This window comes from Hippopotamus amphibius, chromosome 7, assembly GCF_030028045.1.
Source record: "Hippopotamus amphibius kiboko isolate mHipAmp2 chromosome 7, mHipAmp2.hap2, whole genome shotgun sequence".
In the NCBI taxonomy this organism is placed as follows: Eukaryota; Metazoa; Chordata; class Mammalia; order Artiodactyla; family Hippopotamidae; genus Hippopotamus; species Hippopotamus amphibius.
In genome coordinates, this window is record NC_080192.1 from 74,475,999 (window position 1) to 74,496,486 (window position 20,488).

A 20,488-nucleotide genomic window follows, 5' to 3' on the forward strand; every position below is an offset into this window, starting at 1 on the left:
GTGGGCAGCACACCACCGTTAATCAACTTCCCGCACCTAGAGGTGGTTTCAACTTCTGAAAAATAGCTCAAAGATATTGTTGTGTGTATTGTTGCTGGGGAAACAGCATCTGCCCTAACGCTGCTCTTGCCTGTTTCTCCCAGGTCTTGGCATCCCCTCCCTGCACTAATTAACAACTGCTTGAATCTGCCCACTGGAACTCAGGGAAGGTCATGAAGGCTGTTTTCCTGCAATCAAAGAAATAGGGGACACAGAAAGGCTTTGTGCCCAGGAGCCCCACAGTGCCCTGCTCGGTATCACGAGGACAAATAACCTATTAAATCAGGGCAAAAAGGCCGTTCTCTTGTCTCAATCTTTCAAGCTGTTTGACTTTTCTGCCAGAACTTCCAGTGGCACAGATGGCCAGGATGGTACAGCAAGTGCCCAGCAAGTAAGCCCTCTTTGTCCCAAGCCAGGGGGGTGAGGGAAGGGGGGGCTGCCTGGGAACCATGGCTGGCACAGGAGTTTCTCTTCGCTTCTGTGCTCTGGAACCAAAAAGGTGAGGTTATGGACACATGAGAAAAGTGTCATCTCACTGGTGACTGACATAACTAGAAATGGAACTGCTTCAGATGAACCTGAGTGGCACTGCCTGCCCCTGATACCTTTTCCTTTAGGCATTGGCCTGCTACAGTGCCTGAAATTTCCCTCTCTTAAATTCTGTCCTTTGGGACAAACCTTGAGCTAGAGGCTCTTGTTACAATGCACATTTGTTACCCAGGAGAGTTCACAGCTTAACAGGGATGTCTCCTCCCCGACTCAGGAGTGCTCTGGCATGCCATTTGATGCCAAGTGCTGTTAGGGGAGCCCCAGTCCCCAGCAGTTTAATGGGCCCTTTTCTCCCAGCATTCCCTTTTGCTGCTCCATTGTATTCAAACCCTTCTTCTACCCCGGCCTCTTGTGACCACTGCTCTATTCTGTCCCCACAGTTTTCCTTTTCCAGAATGCCTTATAAACAAGATTATACAGTATGTAACCTTCTGAGAATGGCTTCTTTCACTCAGCATAAAGTCCTTGAGATCCAGCCATGTTGTCATGTGTATCAGTGGTTCATTCCTTTTTATTCAGAGTCCAGCTCTCCTTTAAGGAAGGTTGTCAGAAGGTACTATACAATACATCCACTTATATCCTATTTACCAGAACATATGACCACAACTAGCTACCAGGAAATGTAGTCTTTATTCTTGTGTCTGGCTAAAATTCTGTTACCACAGAAAATGGAAAGGATAATGGGAGATATCAGATTTTAAGAACAATACTGATAAACTGTAATTAATCCAGAGGAAAATCAGATTGCAAGAGCATCTCTCTAACTCAAATTAGCCTGAAGGAGATGGCTTACTTTAAAGTGCTAAAGGAATTTTAAGAACGAATTAAAAGGAAAAAAATGAGAAAGATTGGCTGGTGCTTTTGTAAGGTAGAAATGAAGCACAGAAATTTCTGCAGGTCCTCCGTGCACTCTGGCAGACAGAGCCTCCTTAACTAATGTGGGATGTTACAGCACCACCATCAACACCCTCTGACTTACCTGGGTAAGGAGCGCCATGGTAAAAACAGGAACTTGTTCACAATTAGGGTTCAGGCATATACAGTCATTTAGGGTGGACTAAAGACCCAATGGGGGACTTCCCTGGTGGTCCAGTGGCTAAGACACTGCACTCCTGATGCAGGGGACCCGGGTTCTATCCCTGGTCAAGGAACTAGATCCCACATGCCACAACTAAGAGTTCACATGCTGCAATGAAGACCCGGTGCAGCCAGATAAAATTTTCTTTAAAAAGACCCAATGGTATCTATTTTGAAAAAAAGATATTACACAAACTAAAGTATAGAAGTAAATTGCCAATCTGACCTGGAATCAGACCTATACATCAGAAGAAGCAATGCTTTTCAGGTATAGTGTAAAACTGTGCTTGAGTATTTCACTTCCACCTCATCCACCCGGCTTCTGATGATACACATGCACCCCAGCAAAACAGAGCTGGTAGTAGAAAATAAAGAATATTACTACTAAGTAGTTAAATCCCTTGTCCTCTACCCCATAGACTGAGTGGTAAAACTGAAAACATATCATTAAGGGTCCATGCTCTTCTGCTAAGATAACACCTCTTAAAAGGCCACATGATGTAAAAGAATGATGCCTTCTTTGGAGAGAGAACTTGGAGAGATGTAGATCTGTATACAGAGTACCAGGTAGTAGCAACAAAGAGAAGAGATACTCTGAGACATAACGTCAAAGGATGTCCAAGAAGAGGGGTCTTAGAACTGCAAGAGGGGGACTGGAAGGAGCAGGTGTTGCTGGTAGAAGCAACCTGCAGCAGTTCAGGAGGCAGCAACATAGGTGAGCAGAACAATGAGACACAGCAAAACTGTCCATTGAAATAGGGACGCCGCAAAGCTACATTCCACCCCCGCACCACCTGTAAACACACACACACACACACACACTATGGAAAACTACTCAGCCATAAAAAAAGAATGAGATTTTGCCACCTGCAACAATAAAGATGGACTTGGAGAGTATTATGCTTAGTGAAATCGGTCAGACAGAGAAAGGCAAATACTTTATGATATTACTTACATGTGGAATCTAAAACATACAACAAATTAGTGAATATAACAAAACAGAAACAGACTCACAGATGTAGAGAACAAACGTTACCGGTGGGGAGAGGAAAGCGGGAGCGGCAAGATAGGGGCTGGGGATTAAGAGGTACAAACTAAACACTACTATAAGAAATAAATAAGTGACAAGTATATATTGTACAGCACAGGGAATAAAGCCAATATTTTATAATAACTATAAATACAGTATAATCTTTAAAAATTGTGAATCACTATGTTGTACACCTGAGACCAATATAACGTTGTAAATCAACTATACCTCAACTTACAAAAGTAAAGAAGTTAGAGCTAGGGCCCTGCGAAGTGAATGAGCAGCAAACCCAACTCTTACCCTGCTAAATCCTGGGGAACTTAAGCTTTCACTCTGACAGCAACCTGGGGAGTTAAGGTAGCCATTAAATCCTAGGGCCCTCCCAAGGGTGGGGAACTCTAAGAAACTCACCCAGGGCCCCAAAATTTCCACTCTCAGCATAAGGCTAAATGAATAATAAAAACCACCCACAAATGGTAATGACAAAAAAATAGGTCTCGGACATCTTAACAATCAAAATTCTAATCTTCTTGGAAGGTCCAAACCCCTTACTATAGCACAAAATCGTCCTCAATCTGGCCTCAAGTTAGGGTTATCAGCCCCTAAACCTTATCCACCACCCACTCATCTTGCTACTAATTCTTTGCACTTTTATCCTCTAGCCTATACCTTTACAGGTACTATTCTCTCTGCTTAAGTTGCATGTTTTTTCTGAAGAAGGTGATTACTCTTCTTCAAGTGTACCAGTTATAAGAAGCCTTTTTCCAACTTTCTCCGCTATAGTTGCTTCCTCCGTTGTGCTCCCATACTGTCCTGGACGTGACATAATTGTAGAAGACACTGCTTTGTGTTGTAATAATTTCACATTCTGATTTGTCCATTGGACCATGAGTCCTTTGGGGCAGTATCTGTGTCTTATTTGTAACAATGCCTTGTCTAATATAGGCAATTTAGATTTGAGTGCAAGTGTAGCCTTGTTCCTGACTGCAGAACTTTTATCACATTCTTTGTATGATCTCAAGCCTTCCCTGAAGCTATAGACCAGTGATTCTCGGCTTTGGCTGCACACTAGGATCACCCGCAGATCTTTTCAAACTCTCACTCCTCAGTGTAGGCCCCAGGCACCAATATGTCAAAGCTCTTCGGGTGACTCTGGCGTTCAGCCAAATTTGAGAAGCCCTGCAAGACTCCAACAACGGTCCTTCCATCAGTATCAAGGCAGGCTGGTGTGTGCTCAAAATGTCGCGAGTCGGGCCAGCTGCCCAGTTAAACACACATGGGCTCTTCTCTTTTCGGCACACAAATGTGCACATACCCAAGCGCCATGCTCAGAACCAAACTATGCGTCTCTCCTGCCCAAATTTTACAACCAAACTCCTTAAAGTGAACAAGCTGAAGCAGAAACAAACCACTTCCGAGGGCCAGAAGACCCGAAATCGTTCTCAGTAGGGACGGGCCCCAACGCTAAGAGAGACATATTTCCTCAGGACGGCCCTCCCATCGGAGGACTGGAGGGACGTGACATCACACAGAGGCAGTACTTCCAGGGTGACCACAAGCCTCCCAAGCATCCACCACGGTTCCCTCTCCGCGCTCAGGCTGCCGTACTGCAGCGTCTGATAAGGTTCGACGCCGCCAACCCCCTTCTCAGACGGGTGCGCTTGCTCAGATCTTTAGGCGTCATATTAAAGCGCGCCAACCCGCTGAGACTTCTGGGAAATGGAGTCTGCGAAGGCCGAGCATTGGTTGGGAGAGCGGACAGCAGAACCCTCTGCGCAGGCGCACTGCTTTCCCGACCTGAAGAGGAGCCGTCTTCCTGGGTCCCAAGCCAGTGTATGCCGGAGGTGAGGGCTGCGGGTGTGTGTCTTGGAGGAGCCCAGTGAGCGCAGCGGCCGAGAGAAGGGGATACTGAGAACTTGGGGGAGATGCTGTGGGAGTAGAACGAGTGACGCGGGCAGAGCCAGCCTGCAGAATGTGTGTGTGTGTGTGTGTGTGTGTGGACGTCCGGCTCGGACAGGTGCGGATGGAAAGTTGCCCCCCCACCCCTGTATGTGCATATGTTCCGTGGGATGTGGGCACTGTTAGCAATGTCCTTTCAGCGTGCACCAACTATGTGTCAGATCCCAACTCTCAGGTTGGAAGTTTGGAGCCTTCCTCCGCTCCTCCTGTATCTTATTCCCGTAATAGGTGCTTAATAAACGTGGGTGGAATTGACACTAAATCTAGGGTGCCGCCCACCCCAGTCCCTCCCTCTTTCCCAGAAAGCGCGTGAGATTGTCTCATTTAGCTCCCTACCCTAGACCTCCGCGTAAGATCACGGGACCTTTGTGGAAGAGGTAGGATTTGATGTGAAAAAAAAAAAAAAAAAATAAGAAAGAAGTAGCGATGGGTTAGGTAGATTTGAGAAGGAGATGCTTTTTATGAGAGGGAAGTGTCGAGGAATAGTGGGAGACAAGGGTAGGGAAAAGTACACTGGGGTCAGGGACATAGAGGATCAGGACAAGACTAAGGTTAGCAGGGTGGATTGTATGGGACCGATCGGGGAGTGACAGGAATAAAACTATTTGAGTACAGTTATTCTAGAGGTCACATCCAGGACTAGAGAGGGGAAGGGACTAGTGCGGAGAGCCAGTTAGGAATACTTGGTGGAGGTCGTGGTCCTGAAGCAAGCTTTTGTGCACCTGAATTACGATGGTGTCAGTGGTGCGGAAGATACAAATGACGTTGCAAAAGAGGAATCAAAAGGACCTGGTGACTGACTAGATTTGGGAGGAACAGAGCTAGGTAAGAGTTTGAATTTGGGGCACCTGGGAGAATAATAGAACATCTGCTAGAAATGTAAGGGCAGGGAGAGGAGTTGATGTGGGGAATTGCATAGGGGAAGATGGTTTTAAGATGCTGACAGAATGCCTAATTCAGAATTCTTAGCCATTTGGACATGCGGGATGAGTTTGGAAGAGGGATTGGGAATAGACTCAGGAAGCATTTCTGTAGAGGTGGAAAATGGAGCGCCAGATGTGGACAGACTTTTTACAGGATAGCAAGAAGAACACTACACAGTCTGAGCCTTGGGCAGTATCACAGACTTGTCAAAACAGTCAAAAAGCTGCAGAGAAATAAGGAGAAAAGGACTATTGGAATTAGAGTTCAGAAATGCGTTGGCAGTTTTCAAGCATGCAGTTTCAGGTGTATGTGGGGTGGCAAGAGCAGAATAATGGATTCAAGAAGAGTAGGTGGTGATGGTGTGGAGTCAGTAGGTATGTAGAAGAAGTTTGATCATGAAAGGAGAACCTAAATGAGTATTGTTTTGCCAGGGGGAGGCTGTGGGATTCAGTGAAGATAATTTCACAACGAGGAGTACTGTATCTGATATGTGAAGAAGCTCCTGGAGAGATGGGAGATGCTGGAGAAAAGACGAGTGGGTTATGCAGGAAGCAGATTCTGAGAGGGAACAGTGGTGGAAAAGAAAATAGGACAGATGCAGGCCACTAAGGTAAAGTCCTGGAGAAGAGAGACATTTTTGTTTTGTTGGCCTCACACCCAGGCTGCCTAGCACATAACAGGTACTTGGTTGAATGGTGGATGGATGGGTTGGTGTTGGGCAGTAGAAAGGAAAGGAGCTTTCATTTATTGAACAAAGTGTAAGATAAATGCTTTACATTAATTGTCTCATTTACTATTTATAACTGCTCTATGAAGTAGATATTAAGAGGGAGTCGGAAATTCCCTGGTGATCCAGTCGTTAGGCCCTTTCATTGCTGGGGCCCAGGTTCAATCCCTGGTTGGGGAAGTAAGATCCCGCAAGCCCAGCCGCAAAAAACAAACAAACAAAACTTGGGGTCAACTGTTAGCTTAAGTAACTTGCCCATACCTTCACAGTCAATAATCCAGGCCTGTGGAATGCTTTTTACCACACAGTCCTGCCTCCCTTGCAACTCAACTCTTGGGAAGCTTCAGTGAGTGAAAAATTGTTCTGCTGAAATTGAATGGTAGCCATGGAGATTTGGAATAGCTATGTAGCTAAGATGCAAGTAGTAAAAGCTTTCTAGGCAAGCACTCATTTGAAGATATAGAATAAGAATTTGAAGAGCATTTTCTCCAGAAATACTCTGAGATCCAGGAATAGGGAAAGGGAAAACAGAAGTGGAGGTGACCCTTTGCTGGCAGTGATTCCATGTGAATTTGATGGATTTGAGTCTTGAGTACCATTGAGTGCTTACCGAAGCAACTGCTGGTGGAGTCTAAACCTAATGGGGAAAGAAGTCGGCCTGGCAGGGAGCCCATGGACAATGAGCACCTTGGGAATATCGGCTGGTTATTTAATGGCTGGAGAGCTTTTATGCTCACCTCTGTTTGTAATTTGGTTAATGCTCAGTGTTTTAAAGTCATAATCTAATAAATGAAACTGAAAATTGTTTTTAAGCATTTAAACATTGAGCAGTTTTAACCACAATTTCAGATGTAGTTCCATTGATTTGTTCAAAAAGCTCTAACGCTTTAGACAACATATACAAACACTTCGATCCCAATATTGTGGCTACACTTACATTTAAACCTACTCTAAAACAGTGACAACACAGTGTAATTAATATTTTCATTATTTCTACCTTCCTAGGATTATAACATGACTTTTAGCTAATGACCTATTATTCTAAATGCCTTACATGTATTATCCTATTTAAGCATCACAATAACTGTATGAGATATGTCCTTTCATTATTCCAGTTTTACAGATGGGCAAACTGAGAGGTTAAGAAACTTGCCTAAGGTCACACAGGTAGGAAGAGGCACAGCTGGACTCTGATTTCAGGTAGTCTGCCAGAGCCTGTACTGCTATACTCTGCTGTGTCTCTAAATGCTAATTTTGGCTTCTCCATAGGACCCAACGGTAATATTTTGAGACCCTCGTGGGGATGGAGGAATCTTGACAGACCAACAAAGAAAAGACTACATACTGTCTTAGACAGCACAAGTGGGAGGTTCCTGGTTGCCAGCTGATGGTGTATATTTGTGTCCATTTGTACATGTATTACTGGGCCTCCTAGCAAGATTCAAACACCAATCTCCCCTCAGGTTGAGACTCTTTTTTATAGTTATACCAAACTTGTGTTTCCAGTAAGATTTTTTTCTTATAAGTTTTTGCTTTTCGTATAGGTTTTAGTGTTTGCAAAATTGTGTTCACCCTCAAGGCAGTGTTCTTTTAAAGTTTGCTTGGCCAGTGTTAACCCATTGTCTAGTAAGTGTATATTGATCTGGTTTTGGGCATTTTTGGAAGCATAACTTAACTTATTAGTATATTATAATTAATAAGACCAGCTGGAGGGCTCATCTCCTATGGGAGGAAGGATTGAATCTGCACAGTTAACTTTGCCTCTTTAGAATCTGAGGTGGTTCATTATGAGAAGCCCATGTTCTTTCTCCCTGGTCCCATTGCTGGTTAGTCCTTCCTGTTTTGGGTATAGAATTCCTATTTCTGGGATTACTTTGCTTATCCCCTTTCCCTAGGTTTCTTTTTTCATGCTTATATGAATGAATACAACTATATATCTCAAGTGTACATCTATACTTTATGAATAGTCATACAATTAATAATAGAAAAAAACAAAGTACTATTTATGTAACTAAAGGCTTTAACATTGCCTTCTTTGTATTACAACCATTTTTAAAATACTTTATATTAACTTTTCTGCTTTGAATGAAACTCATGGTTTTTCGAAATTCAAGTGATTTCATTTAGCAATGATATTTTTACAACTTGGTCAGTGGGAGCCCGAGTCATCTGATATTTTCCTATCCAAAGATGTGGAAACAGCTCAAATTCTAAATGTCCAAAACTGTACTTCTTAGCTTTCCCTCCAAACCTCTATTGCTCACCTCTATGAATGGTATTACAACTGATTTTTATTTTATTTCTTACAATTCCTTATATTCTGATTTGTGTTTTTTTTTTTACAAGACTGTGTGTTTACTCTGGTGTACAGGAAAAATAACAGGAAGGAAGGGGATGCCACACATTACTCAGATCTGTGACCTTGCCTTTCCCATCACCTTCAGCCTCCACTTCCAGTCTATGGTCTATTCTTAATATCTCAACAATAATTCCCCTTCTCCCCATGTCTGCTGTTCAGTTCTCCATCATTTCCTGCTTAGTTTATTGTACCAGTCTCCTCAATGGTCTACTCACCTCCCCTGCTCCTATTCTGCCACAGGTACCCGCAGTGGTGTGGCCACCTGTGTCGGGGTTACCAAGATCACCCCTCGTTCAGGGATTTGTTAGAAGGACTCGGGACTTGGCTTATAGTTGTACTCATGGCTAAGATGATCACAGCAATCTTGCAAGGGTACACAGCCAGATCGTAAGGGGGAAAGATGGGCAGAGTCTGGAGAAGTCCATGTGACGTCTTCCTCATGCTCTCTTCCTCCCGTGAGGGGTCACACAGAGCACTTCTTCCTCCGGCAGTGAAAATGCAGCAACGTGTGTGTGTATGATGTATCAGCCCAAGGAAGCTCTTTAGACTCAGAACCCAAGTTTTTTAGTGAGGACTGGTCACATAGGCACCTCCTGCCTCATATATACCAAAATTCCAGGCCCTCTAGCAGGATAGCAAGTGTTCAGCATAAACCATACTGTTTGTGCAAATAATTTAGGCATAATGGCCCCCCTTAACTCTTAGGAAACCCTCTTAAAATCGAAGTTCCCAGACCCTAGCCAAGGGCCAACCTTGCAAGTAGATGTTCCCAAGAACGGCAGTCTCAGGTCTGCTATAACTTTCTGCACACCTCCTTTCCTTCCTTCCTGTTATTTTTCCTGTACACCAAAGTAAACACATACTCTTCTAAAAAAGAAAAAAAATCAGAATATAAGGAATCATTAAGAAATAAAATAAAAATCAACTTGCAATGCCACCATTCAAATTCCATTTACATTTTATTTTTTTTCCATTTACATTTTAATATATATTCTCTGGTCTTTTTTTCTGTACATGTGTGCATGCTCAATTATGTAATGTTAAAAGTGTGCATTCTTCACTTAATATTGTGTGAATTTCTCTGTTTTCTTCGCTTTAGATTTTTTTTAAACAAAACATTACAAAGTTGAAGTCTGCTAGGTATCCCTCTCCAATCGTGTTTCCCTCCCTTCCCAGAGATACTCACAATTTGATGCTTATTGTCCCATGTAGATTTTTGTAGATATGATTTACCTGTTTTTAAATTTTATATAACTATTACATAGTAAGTCATTCTAGAACTTTCTTATTTTTGCTGAATTATATAATTTATATTATTAACATGAGGCTCTAGTTAATTCATCTTAATCAATGTATAATACACACACACACATATAAAATCACAGTTTATCCTATTGATGAACATGTAAGCAGTTTGCAGTTTATCACTAGTCATGATTCCTCCAGTGATTTGTGATGCCACTTCAATCATATATCAAGCTTTCCTACCTGTTTGGATATGTTTTGGGATTTTTTAGTCTATTGGTCTGACATCTATGTGGCTGTCTTTTCATGAAAATAAGTCATCACAGCATGGAGGTTAAAAACTGCTAGCCAGGCCTGAATTCAAATTCTGCCTCAGTCTCTGAGGAAGAGGCTAAATTTAGGAAAGTCTAAATTTCCTAATCTGTAAAACAGTACCTACCTTATTGATTTATGAGGGTGGAATTCAACTATTCTTATAAAGAATACTTAGTACAGTGCCTGGTAAGTAGCATAAGTTCAATAAATTATTTAATGAAATCTCCTGTTTTAGAAACGTAAGCTATTTCAAATGTTTGCTGTATTGTTAGGTTTAAATGAGATGACACATGCAGAGTGCTTAGGAGGTTGCCTCACACAGCACTCGGTAAAGATTAGTGTTAATGATGGTTAATAAAAAGCTTTGCATGTGTTCATACTTATTTCCTTAGGAAAAACTCCAAGGAGAGATTTGCTGGGTCAAAGATATGTGTTTTAATGCCTTCGATACAAATTGCAAAGATCTTTCTAAAACACAAATCTGATGGTGACCCTTCCATGCTTTAAGTCCTTCTGTGATCCCCATGCCAGTGGGAAAAGGACCACGCAGAGGCCTCCTTGATCTAGCTGGCCTCTGCCTGCTTCTTCAACCCCATCTTTCCCCTCAGCACTGCCCCAACCTAGACATCACCATTCTCAACTCATTTCAGTTGCTAATCCTTTCCCTGTAAAGACCTGCCTCCTTGTTTTCAGAAAACTTGATGTTTTTTGTGCCTAGAATGTTCCACTGCCTCCCCAAAATCAAAATTTATCTTAGGTCCCACTTCTGCCAGGAAACCAGCAGCATTCCTCCTTCCCACTCATCTGGATTAAGCAAGCCCCTGATGTACTCTCTCATAGCTTGCTGTGCACATCTCTTTAGAACATCAATTCATCCTGCAGTGAATTATTAAGTTGATTGCTTGTTTGTCCTGTGTGGTAGTCTATAAGCTTTCAGAAGACAAGGACAGCATCATACATTTTTTTGCTTTGGTATAAATAGTTGGTGCTGAATAAATGTTGGTTGGATACATGGATGAATGAAAACAGGGATCAATGAATACATTCCCTTGACTGCAGGACAGTAGTCAGTGAGTCACAGACACACCCTTTCCTTCTCAGGACCACACACTCCCCACGCCCCACTCATGAATCCCCCAAAAGGCTTGATTTGACTATGTCTTTGAAAAAAAAAACTACTGTGAGGGGTCAGGGTTTTTTGTTTTTTAATTATTTATTTATTTATTTGGTTTCACTGGGTCTTAGTTGCAGCATGTGGGCTCCTTAGTTGTGTCAGGCAGGCTCCTTAGTTGTGGCATGCAAACTCTTAGTTGTGGCATGCATGTGAGATCTAGTTCCCTGACCAGGGATCAAACCCAGGCCCCCTGCATTGGGAGCACAGAGTCTTAACCACTGTGCCACCAGGGAAGTCCCTGACTGTGTCTTAATTATATGCTTGATTGTGAGAAACTGAGATGTGCTCAGTTAACTCAAGTGAAATTTAGTGATAAAGATTCATACAAAGCTTAAGAATAAATAAGAATAAATAAGGCTGGTCTACATGCACATTGCGGTCTGGGGTGGTGCTAGGTGAAGTGGGGCCTTCAGGGCCAGGAATTCTTGGGTCTTTGCTTCAGTGCTTCACCCAATGTGCCCACCTGCGTTTAGTGTGTGATAGACTGTTCTCTACCTCGTGCCTCCCACATATGCACGGGTTCTGCTTCCTGGTACCTTTGGCTCCTCTGATCCTCATGGCTACTTCTGTCCCTCATGATATCCTATCAGCTCATCCCCCACTCGTTGTCCTGACATTTCACAATCGAGGATGGGTGTCATCTTTTCAGGCCAGACCACGTGTCAGTCTACTGGTCAGCCTGTGTGTTGCCCACCTATGGCCTAATCAGTGTGACTCCAGGAGTAAGATGCAGAGTCACGTGGAACAAATCAAGACTGCCCAAGGGCTGCTCCTTTAACACCGGCTATTGCTGGGAATAGGGCATTTTTCCTTTGAAGAGGCTCTAGGCATTTCCTTAACAGGACTTGTCCGTATAGCCATTCATAAAATCTTATGCTTTTTGTCTAGTAATCATTGTGAGCAATGTTGAATGTGAATTTATAAAGACAGTATGAGCCTTAATATATTGTTGACTGCCAGGAACAGAACTTTGCCTCTAAGATCATAGTAAAACAAGCACCATGTTGTGTTCTGCACAGCAGTATCCATGGCCTTTCACTCTAATTCTGGGATGGGGTGGGCTTGCTCTTGGCCTTGCTTTACTTTGCCTTCCCTTTTTGTAGGATATTGAGAAAGAGGATGGGTACATAACTCACTGATGTGTGGAGATTTCTTGCTTCATAGGTCACAAAACTACAAAACAAGACTGGTCTTTCTCATACCCTCTTTCTCATCCCACACTTCTGCCTCATTAGGACTCGGCTCTTCTCTGCAAGGAAGGGAATGGCTGCTGTATCTCCGACTGCTAGATGCCAGGTGAGGTGGACTTGTGTGTTTCTGAAATACTGTATTAGACTCTAGAGTGTAACCACTTTTCTTTCTCTATCTTGGAGCTTCTTTGATCAAACCCACCCAGGTGGAGGAAGGACTCCATAGGGACTATGTCCTTCCCATTTGACTTGTCATATCTTTCATTGACCTTTTCTTGCCTTGAACATGTGCCCACTAGCCTATCACCAAGCACACAGCCCCTGTGGCCTTCACTCTGAGTGATTTTGCCTAAAAATCAATGGTACAGGTCTGATTGGAAGGTTTTGGAAACAGCAGGCCATTTCTAGTTCTGACTTCCCTTTAGTACATCCACATATGGACTGAAAGTAGGCCCCCATATTCCAGGGAGTGTTGGGTTAGGTGGAGAATGTGACATACTGTAAAGCACCTCAGTGAGGTTGGAAGAGTCCTGGAGAGTTTTGTGTGGATAGAGACATGTGGCTTACCCCCTTCCTGCCCAAGGGCAGAGAGTTTTAAATTCGATGCTCTGGCTTAGAACTTCTGCAGACACTCTGGAGAGTCATCTGGGTTTTAGGATTGGGGATAAAGTTGCAACCTTACAGAATCACAGAACACCAGATTGAAATGAGAGAGATCCTAAGGATGATCTAATCAACACCATTATTTGAAGGATTTGTTACACACACACATACACACAACAGAAAGACAATTGGTGAAATTTGACTAAGGTTGTAGATTAGATAATTATGTAATATCACTGCTACCCTGATTTTTACAGTCATACTGTGATTATACAAGAGGATAACCTTGTTCTTAGGTTTATGAGTAAAGAGACATCATGTTTGCAAGTTACTCTAAAGAAGTTCAGGAAAGGAACTTCCCTGGTCATCCAGAGGTTAAGACTCCATGCTTCCCGCAGAGAGTCCCAGGCAGGATAAATCCAAGGAGAAACACGCCAAGACATATAGTGGTCAAGTTGACAAAAATTAAAGACAGAGAAATGTTATTCAAAGCAACAAGGGAAAAACAACAAATAAGATACAAGGGAACTCCCATAAGGTTAACAGCTGATTTCTTAGCAGAAACTCTGCAAGCCAGAAGGGAGTGGCATGATATATTTAAAGTGATGAAAGGGAAGAACCTACAACCAAGAATACTCTACCCAGCAAGGATCTCATTCAGATTTGATGGAGAAATCAAAACCTTTACAGACAAGCAACAGCTAAGAGAATTCAGCACCACCAAACCAGCCCTACAACAAATGCTAAAGGAACTTCTCTAAGCGGGAAACATAAGAGAAAAAAAGGACCTACAAAAACAACAACAAAACAATTAAGAAAATGGTAATAGGAACATACATATCGACAATTACCTTGAATGTAAATGGACTAAATGCACCAACCAGAAGACAAAGACTGGCTGAATGAATACAAAATCAAGACCCATATATTTGCTGTCTACAAGAGACCCACTTCAGACCTAGGGACACACACAGACTGAAAGTAAGGGGATGGAAAAAGATATTCCATGCAAATGAAAATCAAAAGAAAGCTGGAGTAGCAATACTCATATCAGATAAAATAGACTTTAAAATAAAAAATGTTACAAGAGAAAAAAAAAAAAAAAAAAAAACAGCTGACTCCAAAGAGAACTGAGCTAATAAACAATCATTGTTTTAAGCCACTAAGTTTTGGGGTGGGTTGTCACACAACAAAGCTAATGAATAAAGCCTCAAATTTTCTCAGGAAGTCTCTAGAGAATGTATACTACTGAACGAAATTTTAAAAAGCAGATATAGTTGGTTCCAGGAAGTAGTAGATCCCACACAAAAGAGTGGCAAAGAGAATTCCCAGAATGACTTTGAAAAGCAGACACAACACAACAGCTAAGCAGCAAAAACAGGGGGCAAGTCAGACTGTCAGAGAGGAGCTGCCAGGAAGGCATCGGCAAAGAAAAAATTGGCTCTAGGTGTATGGAAAAGCAGGCAAAAAAAGAAAAGGCAATTGTTAACTCCAAGGAAAAAAGGTTATACAAGAAAGAGAAAGTTTTCATAATAAATACTTTGAACCAATTGTGGGCAAGAATTACATAGGCACAATAGTTTCATACAGAAACAAAAATAAGAAAGTACAATGGATGGCTGTTATTTAGAAACATGATAGTAAGTACTAGAAAAGACCTTTAATTACCTGCCTCTAGGGAGGGGCGATGAGGTGTATGGATGAGTAGGGCAGGAGACCTTTGCTCCTGGAATACAATTAAAAATTTTGACTTCTGTAAGTATATTACTTTAGAAAAAGAAAATTACATTTAAAAATAGGTTAAGGGTCAAAGAAATATATACTAAGGAAAAACCTCTAACTAAACTTATATCTTGTGTGTCTCATATCTTATGTCTGTTTATGTCTAGGAATCTTATATATTATGTCTATACTTATTTCTTTAAAAAATTCTGGCCAAGTGTTTATCAATAAACTGTAAAGATTTAAAAAAAAAGAAAAAAAAAGGATTCCATGCTTCCAATGCAGGGGCACAGTTTCAATCCCTGGTCAGGGAACTAAGGTCCCACATGATGCGCGGCCAAAAAATAAAAAATAAGTAAATTTTTAAAAATCAAAAAATTAAAAAAAAAAAAAGTTCAGGGAAAAGATAGGCAAATGTTTTCATACTGAGAGAGACAGAGAGATAAAGCCATCATGGAAAATGTTAACATTTGAGGAAGCTGGGTGAAGGGTACACAGGAAGTATTTGTTCTATTCTTGCAAGTTTTCTGTAAGTCTGAAAAAAGAGCCCCTGATATTCAGAGGCTTGGCTGGGAAGGTAGCGTGGGGTTGTGATCAAGAACTTCATGCCTCGGGGGATTATGGCACTTTTCCCAAATGCTTCAAAGCCTTACTTTGTCAGAACCATTTTCTTTCCACTCCCTCTGCATCCTCCAGGCTGTTGTCATTATGACAGTTTTATCTGGTCCATGTAAAGAAAAGGGTTATGAATAAGGGAGAATGTGATTATATTTCCAGGACCCAGTGACATTTGAGGACGTGGCCGTGATCTTCACAGATGAAGAGTGGAGGCATCTCATCCCTACTCAGAGGGACCTCTACAGGGAGGTGATGCTGGAGAACTATAAGAGCATTGTCTCACTGGGTAAGGAGAGCTTCTCACCAGGAATAGATTCTGTGCTGTGTTGATGTGGGGTTGAGAGACTAATAAATTGACACCTCTTCTCCCATCTGAGTCTGAACCCCTGAGAGATAGAATAGCAGAGGGATGTGGTTTAGGTGTACAGCAACAGTGGGTTTCTTAATCCTGAACTCCAGCCCGGAACAGCCTTTTCCCTGAGCAGAAGAGGCTGAGTTACCTCTGCCCAGTTCTTCCTCCAGCCCAGCAGTAACTTAGCTCCATCCAGAGCACTAAGGGGGGTGCAAGGGGCCATCTTGTTGTGGAAAATTTCTCCTCAGAGAAGCAGAGAGGGAAAGAAGTGTTTCCATTTAATAAGTGCAGTGTGGGAGTGAGATAAGATTGTACCTCAGACTAGGTCACTAGAGATATGTTTGATTTTGAATGTTTGTCTTAAGGACAGTCTTAGAGAGATGCCCACAGAAAGCACCCTGCAGTGATTAAGACTTGTGTGGCAAAAGGAAAATTAAGAGCTACCGTTGATGTGAGGTATTTGTGAGAAGTAAAGTTGGGCTCCTGTGAGTAAGGAGACCCTCTCAGGAGCTTCCAGAATAAGAGGCTGAGTATGCACAGATAGACTTAAATAGACTTCAGATCAGCAGCAGGTGGCAGTAAAAGGAGTCATATCACGGATTTCATGCAAGGCAGGTCAAAAAAGCAAGCATAACACCCTGGATTAGCTTAAACAGGCCAAATATGGAAATAGTAGAGAATGTTCAGGGAGCATTAAGGGAGACTGCTGAGCCTTTGTCACAGACTTCAGCGGGATGAAATATTGGGAAAAATAGAATTCCTAAGGACAGAGACAGGAAGCCATGGGGAGGTGATGGATGTAGGCGTTTTGTCAGCAGGGAATCAGCATACAACCAGATGGATGGTCCATGGGCCCAAGAGGAAGGTACCTCTCTTTCCCAAGTTGGGGGTCCCAATGTAAGGGAAGCTTGCACCTCAAGACTATTTCTAGGAAGAGTTCTATTTTTTTAATGTAACCAAAAATGGACAGATTCACGTCTAGAAATTTGTCTTAAGGAAATAATAAGATTAGCAGCCTGTGGTGTACATAGATGTTCATTATACCATTGTTTGTTTTAGCAAAACATTAAAAACAGTCTGAAATATCTGTCAGTAAGAGAATAATTAAATAAATTATGTTATTCCATACAAGGTAATATCATGTAGCCATTAAAATAGTGAGGTAGAGCTGTTCTAATTAAAATTATATTTTCAATTTATCATGTGAGAAAAGCCAGTTTAAAATTTAGCATTATTTCGTTACCCAGTTATTTGGGGGTTTTACTCATTTTTTTGTTTGTTTGTTTTGTTTTAAATTGAGAGTCTTCTGCCCAAAATGATCTTTTACATATAAAAGTGACTGGCATGACATATTATATGTAGTGAATCATGATGAATTTAGAAATTACCTATTGTAGATGTCAAAATAAATCAAATAGGAGTGATTTTAGTTGAGGTAGTCTTAGTTATTTTCCAAATAACACTCTCCAGCAGTTTTTTCCCCACAAAATTAAGATGATTGTCATTGTCCAGTTTTTAACAAAATGTATCTATAGGTATCTTTCAGTATCAAAGTGAATAGAAAGAAATGAATACAAAGTACAAAAAGCGATTTTTCTTATTTCTTGCACATGCCTCTAGTTTTCCTACAATGGACATAATCCACTTGCTTAAATGAAATCATAATAGTAAAGGGTAAACAAACAAAAATGGGCACCAACATTATGCATTCTCATTCAAGGTGATCTTTTTTCATTCTCATCTTCCCTGAGGTAAGGACTCTTCCCCACATCCCACCAGTGCTAGAGCTAGGAGCATCCCATTCACTTCATGGAGAAGAATAAAAACATTAATTCAAATGGAGTCTATCAACTCTCTAACCAAATGTTACTTGTTCCTTATTAGAACCTCAGTCTTGACCTCCATTCAGAGGTTCCTGAATTCCTTGCATGACTTCATACTCTGTATTCCTGGTGTGCACTTTCTGCCTTTTGCATTTTCTTTCTGAAAGACTTAGAGGCTGGGGTAAGCTTTGGAATCGTTGTGTAGTTCATCACATACAACAACCAGGCTTATTTCTTTCTCCATGGGCAGGACTTCCAGTTCCTGGACCTGATGTGATTTTTCAGTTGAAGAGAGGGGGTGAGCCTTGGATAGTGGATCTTCATGGATCTGAGGGGAGAGAATGTGCAGAGAATGTCTCTCAAGGTAACTGAGTATGAACTGGGCAGGGCAGAGTTTTGTCTTGTTTTGTTTTGTGGTTGTTATTTAGATGTATGTGGGAGGGAGTATCAGGTGTCACCTTTTTCTCAAATTCCAATCTTCTGCCTTGTTATTTATTCTCTATCACCCACCAGCTTGCTTGCTTTTTTTTTTTCTTTTCTCTACACCTTAAAGTACTGTTCACTTTTATTCACCAAATGTTTACTTTCTCAGACCTATTGTATTGCCCATTCACACTTTGATATTCCTACTCCTCACCATCCCCTCCACTTAGCCAACTCTCTTAATTAACCTGGCTTTGCTCCCGATGGAAATTCTTCTCTTTTCTGAGATTTCCACTATCAGTTCTATTCCCTATTTCAGTCCCAAGTCTTGGTTTTTCCCTAGAGTGTAAGACTATTTGTGGGAGCAAGTAGTGTGGTGACTGTACATGACTTTTCAGGTTTATCATAGCATCTCTCCTCTCTGCTGTAACATTTCCTAGCCCAGGAAAGAAACATACATCTGTGTTTTCTGTCCATTCCAGACTGGGAGACAAAGCCTGAGATTCAAGATGCTTCAGAAGAAGAAAAATCAGAAGGAACATTGAGGGAAAAGTGTGGAAGGAAAGGTCCTCCATCTCCTAAACTTGAAATTCATGCATTGGATGGTGGGTTGGGAACAGAGAGGCAAAGCCCTGCAGTGGAGGCCTGTGAGAAATCCCTTTCTCAGGAGGAAAGCTTGCGGTATGGGGCAACCCCTCCCAAGAAAATTCTCACTAAAGAGAGAGACCAGGAATGCAGTGACTGTGGAAAGGCCTTTTTTGACCACTCCTCCCTTATCCGCCATCAGAGAACTCACACTGGAGAGAAGCCCTATGACTGTCCTGAGTGCAAGAAAGCCTTCAGTCACAGGAGTAGTCTCAGTAGACATCTGATGTCGCACACTGGGGAGAGCCCCTATGAGTGCAGTGCCTGTGGGAAAGCCTTTTTCGACCGTTCATCCCTAACTGTACATCAGCGAATTCATACCGGAGAGAAGCCTTTTAAATGCAATGAGTGTGGAAAAGCCTTCTTTGACCGCTCATCCCTTACTCGGCACCAGAGAATTCATACTGGAGAAAGTCCTTATGAATGTAATCAGTGTGGGAAAGCCTTTAGCCAGAAAAGTATTCTTACTCGACATCAGCTAATCCATACGGGCAGGAAGCCGTATGAATGTAACGAGTGTGGGAAAGCCTTCTACGGTGTCTCATCGCTGAATAGACATCAGAAAGCCCACGCTGGAGAGCCTCGCTATCAGTGCAGCGAGTGCGGGAAAGCTTTCTTTGACCGCTCCTCCCTTACTCAACATCAGAAGATTCACACTGGAGACAAGCCATATGAATGCAGTGAATGTGGGAAAGCCTTTAGCCAGAGGTGCCGGCTTACACGACACCAGAGGGTTCACACAGGAGAGAAGCCCTTTGAATGCAGCGTGTGTGGGAAAGTTTTCAGTTCCAAATCATCAGTTATTCAGCATCAAAGACGTTATGCCAAACAGGGAATAGACTGAGTTGGGCAAAAGCTTTAATCAAAGGACCTCCATGAAAACTCAAGTTAGGTTATCTCCATCTTAAACGCATCACCTGGTCATTACACCTATTCTGGCTACTACTCTCCTTTCCTGCCTCTGCTACCACAGTGTTTGAAGGAACATTCTCTACGCACTGTGTTATAGAGCTGATGTGGGATGCCAGAAATTAGGATGTGACTTTAAAGACTCAACATTTTGCAGAGGTTTGTCAGACAATAGGGACAAACGTTAGGAGGTGATCATCAGACACACCTCTTCTCCAAGGCCCCAGGTATCACTGCACTTTAAATAACGTGAGGCCATACCAGGAGGGGAAGGCACACTAATGTCAGAGCAGCACTGTTGTTTCTAGAACAGTTCTTTTTTTAAAGCCGTTAGTCCCTCTCTCTCAGAGACTTTTTTGGGCACTGACCTTGTTCTGTTATGTCCCAGCTTCTAGATCTCTTAATACTACTACTAGTAGCTAGCACTTATTGAGTGCTTATTATGGGGTAAGCACTCAGCTGAGAGTTTTGCAAGCAGTAGTTTATTTGGTCCTCTCACCAACCCTCTGAAGTAGGTACTGTTACTACCCACATTTTTACAGAAGAGCAAACTGAAGTTTAAAGGGGTTAAATAACTTGCCTAAGGTGACAGCTAGTAAAAGGTGAAGCCGGGTCTTGAATACAGGTCTCCCTTCAAAGTCTGTTCTCTTTACCATAATGCTATAAGGTTTGTTTTATAATTTATGTACATGTATTATCTCCTCAACCAGATTGTAAGCACTCGGAATTGTGACATACACGTCTTTGTATCTCACACAGTGCCTTGCAAATAATAGGTGCTCAATAAATATTTATCTGAATTAAT

At 42.0% G+C, this 20,488-nt stretch overlaps 1 protein-coding gene and 1 non-coding gene across 2 annotated transcripts; both read left to right on the forward strand.

The window, feature by feature from the left end:
• The first annotated feature begins 1,666 nt into the window (after positions 1-1,666).
• TRNAR-CCU (transfer RNA arginine (anticodon CCU)) lies at positions 1,667-1,739 on the forward strand. Its single transcript has one exon. It is a non-coding gene; the product is annotated as a tRNA-Arg (tRNA).
• Positions 1,740-4,506: 2,767 nt separating this feature from the next.
• Positions 4,507-20,488, forward strand: ZNF2 (zinc finger protein 2). The gene is made up of 6 exons (XM_057743090.1): positions 4,507-6,188; positions 7,575-7,768; positions 12,634-12,694; positions 15,691-15,817; positions 17,957-18,070; positions 18,612-20,488. The coding sequence occupies exons 3-6, from the start codon at positions 12,662-12,664 to the stop codon at positions 19,616-19,618; spliced, it is 1,281 nt and encodes a 426-aa protein (XP_057599073.1). The 5' UTR covers positions 4,507-6,188; positions 7,575-7,768; positions 12,634-12,661; the 3' UTR covers positions 19,619-20,488.